At 46.7% G+C, this 11,154-nt stretch overlaps 1 protein-coding gene across 1 annotated transcript in view; it reads left to right on the top strand.

The window, feature by feature from the left end:
* Nucleotides 1-24: 24 nt before the first annotated feature.
* LOC104501177 (protein SZT2-like) overlaps nucleotides 25-11,154 on the top strand; it is a gene marked incomplete at its 3' end in the record, with an annotated part of 32,248 nt that continues 21,118 nt past the window's right edge. Inside the window, exons 1-8 of the mRNA XM_010144941.1 lie at nucleotides 25-120; nucleotides 299-472; nucleotides 817-987; nucleotides 2,862-2,993; nucleotides 5,064-5,223; nucleotides 5,671-5,777; nucleotides 5,950-6,160; nucleotides 7,230-7,400. Of these exons, the coding sequence (XP_010143243.1) occupies nucleotides 25-120; nucleotides 299-472; nucleotides 817-987; nucleotides 2,862-2,993; nucleotides 5,064-5,223; nucleotides 5,671-5,777; nucleotides 5,950-6,160; nucleotides 7,230-7,400 (1,222 nt within the window). The remainder of the gene's footprint in view (nucleotides 121-298; nucleotides 473-816; nucleotides 988-2,861; nucleotides 2,994-5,063; nucleotides 5,224-5,670; nucleotides 5,778-5,949; nucleotides 6,161-7,229; nucleotides 7,401-11,154) is intronic.

Genomic DNA, 11,154 nt, shown 5'->3' on the forward strand with positions numbered 1-11,154 from the left:
GAGGCAGGGCACGTCTTCCTCCTGATGAAGAAAGACTATCGCATCTCCCGCAACGTGCGCCTCGCCTGGGTCCTCAGCCGACTCCATCAGGTCATCTGGGCTGTTCCCGAGCCGGAATTGGTGAGTTGGTGTCCAGGACTGGATGGTGTCACCATGGCCCAATGTGGCAAGCTGGCTCTGCGCCACTCCTGAGCAGCTGGACTGGACCCTGCAGAAGATGTTCACCCAGGTCCTTTCTCTGATTCTTCCTTTGGCTTGGCTTGACATTCCGTCACGTTCCGTTTGCTTGTACTTGTAGGTAAAGTCAGAAAATGAACTTGATGTTCTCAGCATCCTGCCTAATGGGTGGCAGCCAGACGAGCCCCTCCAGCCCAGGCCCTATCTCCTCGTGCCCTCTACGCGGGTCACCTTCCTGGCCCGCCAATACCGATTTGTGATTGAACTTGATCTGAGCCCTTCCACAGGGATTGTGGTAAGTGCAGAAACTGCCCCTTTGGGGTGTTCTGTGTTAAAAGGCTGGACCCATTTCTATTTGCTGAGAAGGCTTGTTCCTCTGTGTTAGTCTTAACTTTTGCAGAAGTCTTGCTTTTCCCCAGAAGGAGTCGTGCAGTGCTCCTAGCTAGGCAGCATAAGGGCAGATTCTGTTGCTTTGCTGAATGCTCAGTGTATGACTTTTGTGTATGGGGAGCTGTCATTTTAATCTAGCTGCCATTGCAGAAGGATGTTCCCTGTTGGCTTTGCGTGGTTGGGCAACCAGCAATGAGACTGAAACTCTTAAGAGGATGAAAAAGCTGTTCCTTTTCTCTGTTTCTGTAGGATGACTCAACAGGGGAGATAATTTTTGATGAAGTGTTTCATGCCCTTTCCCGATGCTTGGTGGGATTGTTAAGACCCTTTCGTATCCCTGGTTCAGACATCATCTACCAGCCAGAGATCTTTGTCACCATCCAGGCGTATTCCTCCATCATCGGCCTGCAGTCCCACCAGGTAGAGTTCAGCCTCTCTCTTGGCACAGCTCAGCACCTGAGCAGTGCGTGCACCTCCCTGCTGTGCTTCCTGTGAAGGCAGAGGAAAGCGGGGGCATGTGGTGGCTGGGCTCTGTACCTGTGATGCCGCAGACTTGGCTCATTATAAATGTGCAATCTGGTGTGGTGGGGAAGTGCCTGTGAGCAACTTCACCCTTCTGGGCAGGAAGAAGAGGTTTCTCCAGAGGGAGCAGGGCCCAGCAGAGAACTCTACCCACAGGCACGGTCTCGGAGTTGGGCCACAGGGAATGTTTCCCTCATGTCAAATGTGTGCTTGTTTTGTGGGGTGTTTTTGGTTTTTTCTTTTTATTATTTCTGTGGACTAGTTCTTTTTGGCATGTTTTAATTAGGTTGAAGCATTCAGCAAGGGCTAGTGTGCCCAAAAGCTTGTCTGCCTGCTTCAGCTGTGTAGCAGTGGTTTATTCAGGTATAATTGCCTCTTCCTACAAACATGCTCCCTCTGTGCACTACTATGAATATGTTTCTCCTTGCTGGAGAGAGCAGCCAGCCCCAGTATTATCAGTGAGATTTTACTTTAGCCAGGGTGGTGCCAGTGTGGTTTTTGAGGTTTATCCTTGATCCCTTCCACCTCACAGTGTTTTCACATTATTTTTGTGTTTCTGATGGTGTATTTCATCCCTTTTCTAATAGCAGAGAAAGTAGCTGGGAACAGGAGGAGCCTGTTAGCCTGTGCTTGTCCTTTCCTTTCTTTCCCCTGCCCACCTCTGCCCAAGTCTTCCGTGAAGCTGCAGTCTTTAATGGTCTGTATAGTGCTTGAAGAGTGCAGCCTTCTCTTCGATCTGTTTTTAGGTTCTACCAAAGTAAGCAAATTACACAAAACATCCACTTGCCAATGATGTTTTGTGTGTCATCTTCTCCAGCTGTCCTGCAGACGCCATCATGCTTTGCCTCAGTATCTCCCCTATTTATACTAAATTGAGCACTGAAGTTGCCACTTTTTTCTCCTTTGAATCTCTCTAAGAATCTGTTTATTGTATGAGGCCAGAAACTGTGATCTCTGAGTACAACTGGATAGACTTTATGTTCTTTTATGGAGAAAAAGGCATATATGTGTATCATTCACCCAGTAAAGCCTGTTTATATTGTAATTTTTTGCTTTTCCTGTGCCACGATGAGGTCTCACCCCGTCTGAGGTTGAGGGAATGTAAATAACATCCAACGTCCCACCCATCTGTGGAATTCTTCATCTACATGTTCTGTGTGCTTTGCCTCCTGGTTGTGAACAGAGATTGCCTATACAATGGTGGTGACTGCAAATACAAGTGTCATGCTTGTCAGCTTGGAGAGTTGCCATGATGGCAAGCTCACTGTGTCACACCACTCAGCCTCTTTCGTAATGTCTGGTCTAATTTTTTCTTCTCTTTAGTTCACTTTGCTGTTCCTTTATCCAGCCACTTACTGGAAAATTATTGGATCAGTCTGTAGGCGAGTTAGATGAGAGCAAACAGGCCTTCCTTAGAAATAGAATTAATCGCTGCTAACAAGGATCCTGCATCACTTCCTCCTGACAACTGCTTATCCTGGAATAAGGCAAATGAAGTGGAAATTTCTTGCCCAAGAAAGAGGTTTTCCAAGAGTGATGTTAGTATCTGCTGCGAAGGGCGCTGCAGATGCCATGGGACCTTGCTGCTCACAGGCAATTGTCCCTTAGCAGCAATAGTGAGAAGAGCCTGTGCTGTACCTGTACTTTTTCAGGGTTGTGTGACAAACACACAGGGCTGTGTTTGAACTTTACCATGCAGTACTGCGTTCCTGTGTTTTGTTTTGGGGGCTGGTACTATAAAACCTTAACTCAGGGTGTTGTCCTTGGGCCAGGTACTGTTCCAGGGCTGTCAGCTGGATGAGTCAAAGCGAGAGGCCTTTCTGCACCAAGTTTACACTCAGCTGTGTGCCTTTGAGAACAAAGTAGCAGAGATGCTCCAGCAGCAGTATGAACCCAAACCACAGGTAAGGAGGAGGGCAGAGGTGTTTGGGGTCTCTTGGCTCCCTGGAGAGTTGTGCTCTGAGGTCCCTCTGGGGTGGAGTTGCAAGAGGAACAGTGACGTAGATAGGGAGAAGGAACAGCTAAGGAGTTTGTAAGATAACTTTGTGGGATCCAGTAATGAGACATGAACACTGAGGAGAGCAGAATCAGTAAGTGTTTAGAAGGACTGATGAGGATGCTTACCTTCCAAGATTATTGTGCAGTAAAGCAGCCTGACATCTTGTACATCATGGGACGAAGTGTAGAATGTGCTTTCTCTCTGAAGAAGATGGTGGGAGAGGTGATTATGCCCATATCATTAATATATAATAGCTGTGAATACGCCCTTGGCCCTCGTTGCATTATTTGAATGAAAATACTTCGTGTTACCACAAAAACTGACTGTGAAACCAAATAAACAGCCGTTGCAGTTTCTAATACGCTTGGAAATCTGTGGCAGATGTTCTTTAGTAGCCAGGGAGGTAGGTATTAGCAAGTTAATGACAGCACTATAAAATATAGCTTAGGAAGAAATAAAAAGTGAGACTCTAAGGATTCAGAATGTCTGTGGATTTCTCATCAAGATCATCTCTCCTGATCTTGGAAATGAAGAATGTGAATGTCACATTGTGATACTGCCATGTTCACGTGGCAGTCACACTCATATCTATGGGAATCCTTCTTGCAGTCAGAGGCATTGTAGGCCTGGCTGAGATTATTTAGTCCTTACTTAGCATTAATTATTAGAGTTTGGGGGGAAAAAAGAACACCCTCAAAATTAGATGAGCAGGAGACTAGTGGTGTTCTATTGCAGTTGCATATCTGAAGTGCTTCAAATCTCATATTGTAGCTGAAATTTATATCTTTGAAAGCTGTTAGTCCTGGAACAGAAAGAAGTTTGCAGGAAGTAAATACCTTTACCAGTGTGTCCACCTGGTGTTTTTGCAGTGGTTTGTATGCGTTCCTGCTTGCTGCAGTATTTTCTTTCATGGTAAATTACCCCGTAACTTCTTCCATGCAAATGGGGGAAAGAGACGCACTTGGCATCCAGAGGGAGTGGCGAGTTGTGCTGCAAGGGGTGGAGGTGGAGGTGGCAGGCCCCAGGGGAAGGGCAGAGACTGAAACTTTTACTTTCGAAGTTGCATTAGCTCTATTATTGTCAATAAGTGTCTGAGTTTAAGGCATCTGGCAAATTAAAGTGATGGATGATCAGGTCTTTTTTCAGTCACAGACTGCTCTAATTTGTGCAGAATAGAAGTTTAGGTAGTTCTAATTTTCTTTTGCCAACTCCAGTCATCCATAGTTTTGCAGGGGAGGTTCTCATACATTCTCTGTGTTAGCAATAAAAATGAAGCAATAATTTATTACAGGGCTAAAGTGCCAGGACCTTCTGGAGGTGAGGGGATATGAATGCAGTAGGTTCCTCCCCAGAACTGGTAATTATACAAATTTCAGGCTTTTCCTGGGGGCTGTTTTTCATGGAAGATGCAGGAGAAGCCTACCTGCATTTGTTTTTATCAGTAATGCATAGCAAGTACTGTCTGAAATGAGTTAAATGTATAGGCACTAGACTTTGTCCTTGTGAGGCTCCTTACCCTCTCTGCTGCAGTGCTTCATAATTGAGAATAGCTGTCTCTGCCTCTCCAGTGTTTCTGGGCTTTACTTGAGTGGATGTTAAATAGCTGCAGCTTCTACTAAATGACAAAGAAGATCTGTCCCTTTAACTGGGAACTCCTTTGCTCTGCAGAGGACCTTTAGTGACCCCAAAGTGTGTCATCTTTCCCCTTCTGTCAGAAATCAGCTTGTAATAAAGATCCAAGCATGTTGTCCCCTTCTTCTACCCGTGTGCAGTCTTGCCTAGGTGTTCTGAGGGGCCAAAGTGACCAAGACTTTGAGAGTACCTGGAAATTAAAGATACAAGTGGAGTCTGCTGAAGTGCTCCAGGGCTGTGGTACCATGGGGCTGCTCAATCAAAGGCTCTTCTGGAGAGTAAAAACTAGAGCTAGGGTGAAGTATGCCCCATGGGGCCTTGTGGGGTTTTTCTACTTTTGCAGGTGGATTTGTCACCCCTGAGCCAAGAGAGCCCTGGTGAAGTGCAGGAGTCATCTGGGAGGAAGCCCAGCGTGTCCGTTGTCACTGCTGATGTAGGTCTCGTCAGCATGGTCCGTCAGGGGATCCTAGCACTGCAGCTGCTGCCCTCCAACTCCAGCGCAGGTTGGCTTTGGCTTCTGGGTTAAGGTTTGCCCAGTTATTTTGTGAAGCATTGTATTCCTCCTGCCGTAGGCTGGGATTAATTTTATAGGGGCTGTTGCATGAATCCTTTTGTAAGGGATGAAATTTCAACAGCAGCTTTTGCTCTGCACCCTGTTAGCAAACTGTGGTGGTGGGAATGGGGAATACACAGTGCCATGTGACAGCGTGAGGAAGCACAGCTGTGACTGTTGCTCAGGCAACCCAGGTTGTGCAGAGCTGTGCCCTGCTTGAGTGCTTTGCTGTACCTAGTCGGGACGTTTGCCAGTTCCAGAGTGCCTTGGAAACTCTAAATCAGCCTCAGGATTTTCCTTTCTGTTTTTGCCCTGCCAAAGTTTTATCTCAGGTGGTTATACTGGGAGAGTGGTAGTTGGTAGATGAAAGATGCACTAAAGTACTGCCTGTTTACAGGTATAATAATAATTACGGATGGTGTGACTAGTGTCCCCGATGTGGCTGTGTGCGAGACCTTACTCAACCAGCTCCGCAGTGGCACAGTAGCCTGCTCCTTTGTACAGGTATGTCTGTCATTAGCAGGGAGTGTGCTGCTGCCTGCCAGAGGGAAGGAGGTGGGTTGGTGTCCAGAGGGTGAGAGAGGACTCCTCTGACTGACTGAGGCCCTTATCAGTCTTCTGCCTTGTCTTCATCGCTGCTGTCCTCTCTCAGGTATGTTCTTTATCCATCCCATAGGTGGGCGGTGTCTACTCGTATGATTGCAGCTTTGGCCACGTTCCCAATGTGGAACTGATGAAATTCATCGCCATGGCCACTTTTGGTGCTTACCTCTCTACGTGCCCTGAGCTGGATCCCCTGAGCCTTGACCTGAATGTGTATCACAAGGCATTTCTGCTATACTCCTTTCTGCGTACTGGGGAGTCCCTGAACCCGGAATACTACTGCGGTGAGCAGTGTGCATGTCCTTCCAGCAGATGGATGTTTTACAGCACCTTTCTTTGGGGTGACTTCCCCAGGCTTGGTTATGCTGATATTTTCCCTCGTCCCCTCCAGGCCATGTCTCCTGTAGGCTTGGTGCACTACTGGGCCATGCAGCCTCCTCTGTGACTCCCCTCCTGGTTCCAGGAACTGGGTGGATCGGGGAAAACTAATGTCCCATTTTGCACCATTCCGCACCATTCCCCTTTCTGTTGGACTTCATTCAGCTAACTGCAGTTAGGCCCACTGTGCTGGAACTGGGAGGGGGTGAGAAGCTCTTGCATGCTGGCAAGCTCACAGATGGGGACATTCTGGAGACCTTGTCCTAACTGAGCTTGCAGATGGTAGCTTGGATTGAAAAACTAGGCTCCTGAGAACCATCCCAAATGCCTCGCTTGGTTGTTCTTATTTTGTGATGGTTAGTGACTGAGCATATGCCAGGAGAGGTTAGTTACAAGCAAAACGTGGGAACACCCTTTCATGCCCTGGCGATGTGCTGGTGCCATCTGCACTTTCTGTAATTTGGCAGCAGAAGCCACATACAGTGGCGAGTTTGAAGAGACTTGGCCTGGGACTTGGAAATGTTGAATCTTAAAAAGATCAGGTGTTAGTTGTTTAAACTCAAAGCTTCCACATCCTGATACCTTTTAGAAAGCACTTGGAAATTCACAGTTTTCCAGGAGAAGAGATAGAGCCTAAAAGCTCGCTGTGTGACTGTTGCAACAGCTGTGCAGTTTCTGCCTGTTTAGGCAAAATGTGTAACTCCAACGCATGCCTTGCATAAAAGGCTGTTCCAGAGGGAGCAGGGCCTGGCATCTCACCCTGCCCCTTTCCCAGGCCTTTCAGCCACACTAGTGGATCTGTTTGCTGTGTTGCAGCATCAGGAGTGTGTGTAAGCGGTGCGTGAAGGATATGCTGTTCTTCAGCGCAGCAAGTGTTTCTGGAAGCTTTTGTGAAGCACTTGAAGGAGGGCTATTGCTGTTGGATGAGGAGCAGAGGAATTACTGCCTCACAAACCCCATCTCTGCTGTTTGCAGTGTCCCAGCACAGACTCTTCAATGAGCACCTGGTGTCTGCAAGCAGCAACCCTGCTCTGGCGATGAGGAGGAAGAAGCACACTGAGAAGGAGGTGCATGCTGACCTCGTGAGCATTGTCTCAGTCCGGCTGCGTGAGGGCTATAGCATCCGTGAGGTCAACATCACAAAAGGTGACTGGGAGGTCATTGAGGGCCTGGGGAGGGGCGGACAAACTGACTCCCTCTATGTTGGAAGCAAATGCCCAAAACTGCAGGAAAATAAGTGGCAGAACTTTGGGGTTTTCTGGAATTTCCTCTATATTTCTCCTTTTTTCATCCCTTTCTAGTGCACCTTTGCTAAGAGTACTCCAAAATACTGACATAAAGAGGAACCCTTTGGTATAGCAGATGTGATGCCTCCAAACTGCAGTCCTCCAAGGGAAGAAACTGAGAGAAACAAGGATATTGTTAGATGAAAATGCCAGATCATTCAGGACCGTGACTGATACTAGAAGAACATAAAACCATCCAGTGGTTGTATTCTCTCAACTGACTTGCTAGGCATTATGGCACCTGGAGCATGAGAACTAGCTGCTGACTAGGGACCTTGAGGGGTTTGAGTATCCCAAGGAGTGCCAGTAAATCCTTCCTAACTTTCCATCTCCAGCTGTGACTAGTAGTAGTGCTTTAACTGAAGGGGAGATGAAAAAATCCAAATGCAAATTACGAATCGCAAGCAAGAGAAGTTACTCTTGACCATCACAATGACTGACAGGCAGCGTGGAGGGTGATAGTCTTAGAACACAGTCTAAGCATGTAGAATGCATGGTGATCCAGTGTCTTCACTGTTCTTTCTGCGATATTAGTACACAGAATGTGTTCTATATCAGAAAATCAGTCTGTGATATAACTCCAAAATCATTCCAAACTTGCCATGAGATGTTTTCTGTGGGTTTACTGTGGTCTGCCGTAAAAGCCATGTACATACCTTATGCTGCTGCGCTGCTGAGAATATTGTCCTAGAGCTTCATTGCTCTTTCTCTAGCTTCCTTTCTAAACTCACTCAGACGAAATTAACGTACATGACTTTATTATCCTTAATTAAGCTTATCCTTCTCTGGCATTGCACAAACATATTTAAGAACAATGCCTTCCTGCTCGTAACCCCCCTTTTGGCAGGTGAAGCAAGCCCGTGTGTTAAGGGTCGAGGTCCCGAGGTAATAACTCCTCGAATTCCTTAACGATCCCTTCTGTCTCACTAGAGACAGAAGGAGTTTAAGGGGAAAGAAGAAATTCACACCTCGGTCTGCGTTTGGGAAACTGAAACAAACTTTTAATGAACAATAAATTCACACAACTATACACTACTATATATATATATGTACAACCGAGAACACGGAAAAAAAGCTAAGAAGAGAGGACTCAGCTAACCAGGTGCAGGGGGGAGAGGAGAAAAAGTTTTTAAGTCTTGTTCAAGGTCAGATCCCTTGGCAGACACACAGCAACGAGGTGGGAGTGAAAACCCTGCAGCTGCTGCCAGGCAGAGAAAGTTAAATTCTTCTCGCGGCGAGACAGGGCGGGGCGGGGAGAAACCCCGCGCAGCAAATTTAACAGCAGGAAAACTCCCTGCACGGAACAGCCGGGAGTCTGGATATCTCACCCGATTTCAGACGAGACTCACGGCAGGAATAGTTCAAAGTCTGTAATCCTCAGCGATCTGGGGGTGTAGGCCCTCAGGTCTCGGGCCTGGTCGTTCGACAGGTGGGGCCTAGCCAGGCCTTGTCGGGCCTATTCGGGCCAGCAGATTCGCAGGAGCTCTCCTCTGTGAAGCGTCTGGAGTCCAAGAGAGCGACACTCCTCCAGCCTGCTGCTTTTAAAGGCTCCCGACGTAACATTACGTTCACCTGACTCTCTTAACCCATCTCACCCGATTTCAGACGAGACTCACGGCAGGAATAGTTCAAAGTCTGTAATCCTCAGCGATCTGGGGGTGTAGGCCCTCAGGTCTCGGGCCTGGTCACCAGCCAGCGGATTCGTGGCAGTCCCACCACCACAAAGCTGTCCGGAGTCCGAGAGAGAGAGACACTCCCTGGCCTGCTGCTTTTAAAGGCTCCCGACATAACGTTACGTTCACCTGACCCCCTTAACCAATTCAATGCGGAGTTATCGTACTGCGTGGAATAATTCCTGTTTGTCCATTTCCCAAAACCAGGAAGCTTCAGCTCAAACCAGAACACCGTGTTTCAGCCTCCTTCTGCAAGGGCAGGCTTTCTGTTCTGTTTATTCATCGTAAGAGCACCTTTCCCCCCGCTCAGTTGCTTACTTTTCATAGTTTGGTCTCATTTTCTTGAAACAGTTGATAAGAGTGGTGTAAGTGTGGTTTTACCAGTGTCTTGTTCAATAATGCTAGTACTTCCCTGCTTCTGAAGTAAGGTCACATATCTGATAGACCAAGAGTCACGTGAGCTTTCTCCATGATTGCACTGTGTTGTTAGCGCAGAAATCCCTGTGTCTTTCCTGCACCTTTGCCTGCAGCTGATGAGTCCTTAGGCATCTTTTATTGGGTTTCGTTTGCTGTTTAGCAGTCCCTAAATGTGCTGTTCTTCTCCTAATAGTACTCTAGAGAATTCACCTCACTCAGTTCAGCTCACTGTTCCTTTGTGATGACTCGGAATTGCAGTTCTTTTGGCTTGATGCTTCTTACAAACTGAATGGATCTAAACCAGCTTTTTTGGGAAGGTTGCTAACGATCCTGTTAGGTGGGATAATTTCTAAAGTTGGTCTTCCAGGAGTACCGTAATTTCCTGTTTCAGGAGTTTTCTATTAAAAGTAAGAATCTGCTAAGGTTTCCCATTGAGATAGCTCTTCCAGTAATGTCTGCAGATCACTTTTGCTTATCTTCTGTAGGTGCGGCATGAGACACTTGCCTTAAGTCCAGATGGATTAATTAGATCCATTGCACTCTCCTTTTCTAGGGATGTCTATGAAACAGTCTCACAAGTCAGTTTCTGTCCAAAATGTGCCTAGTGTTGCACCTTTTATCCTCCTAGGCATCAGTGCACTTACAGCTTGGACAGTGTGGGAGAAAGCCTTTCTTTAGTCTGACAGTAAAGGTGATTGTGAAGTCCTACACAGAAATGCCGGAAGAGGTAGCAGGTGTAAGTCATTCAAAAAGCATTCAGACAAGTTCATGTTGAGTCTTTTTGCACAAAGATGTAGCTACAGCTCTGGCTCAGGATATCATTAAGCAGCAAATTCCTGGACTCCAGAGGAATGCATCAGAAATACTGCTGCATGTTCACCATGCTCCCTGCACTTTCCTCTAGGTATCTTCCTGTCACTTTTTAGGCCTTGGGAGCTAAATTTATGAGTATTCTGTTTTCACAAGAGCAGAAGAGCAGCTGCGCTGGATTGGAGTTACCTTCTGTAGTGAATAGGTGCACAGGGAGGAGTAAGAATAGGGTAAACATACAAGATATCTCCTTTGTCCTTTCCTTTTTTCCTTCCGTTTGAGCACTCTCAAGCTCTTTGCAGCTCATGGGCTCCCTGAGCCAGAAGTACTTTCTGTGTATTTTGATGAAGTTTTTTTAGAAGGAAATTAAATGTCTGAGCTATCAAAAATACATGCCGGCTTTCAGAGTAGTAGCCGAAAATGTAACTTACACTTTGGAAATGCTTAAAGGTTCTGGGGAGTTGCTGACTGTGATCAGAAAATTGTTGAACTAATGCTTTAAGGAGAATTTACAAAAGATTGTGACGTTTAAGCATTTAGCACTGCCTCTGCTAAGGAAAAACATATTTGGCTAACCAGGGCTGTCTGGGCTATTCTGTAGAGAAGTGTTTAACAACGGACAGTTCATTAACCTGGATTGCCAAAAGCTTTTGCCAAAACTTGCAAACTAAAGGCTGTTAAGGGGCCAGCTGGCCCTGAAGCAAGAGGAAAGAG

Source organism: Buceros rhinoceros, unplaced genomic scaffold, assembly GCF_000710305.1.
Source record: "Buceros rhinoceros silvestris isolate BGI_N320 unplaced genomic scaffold, ASM71030v1 scaffold10251, whole genome shotgun sequence".
NCBI lineage: Eukaryota > Metazoa > Chordata > Aves > Bucerotiformes > Bucerotidae > Buceros > Buceros rhinoceros.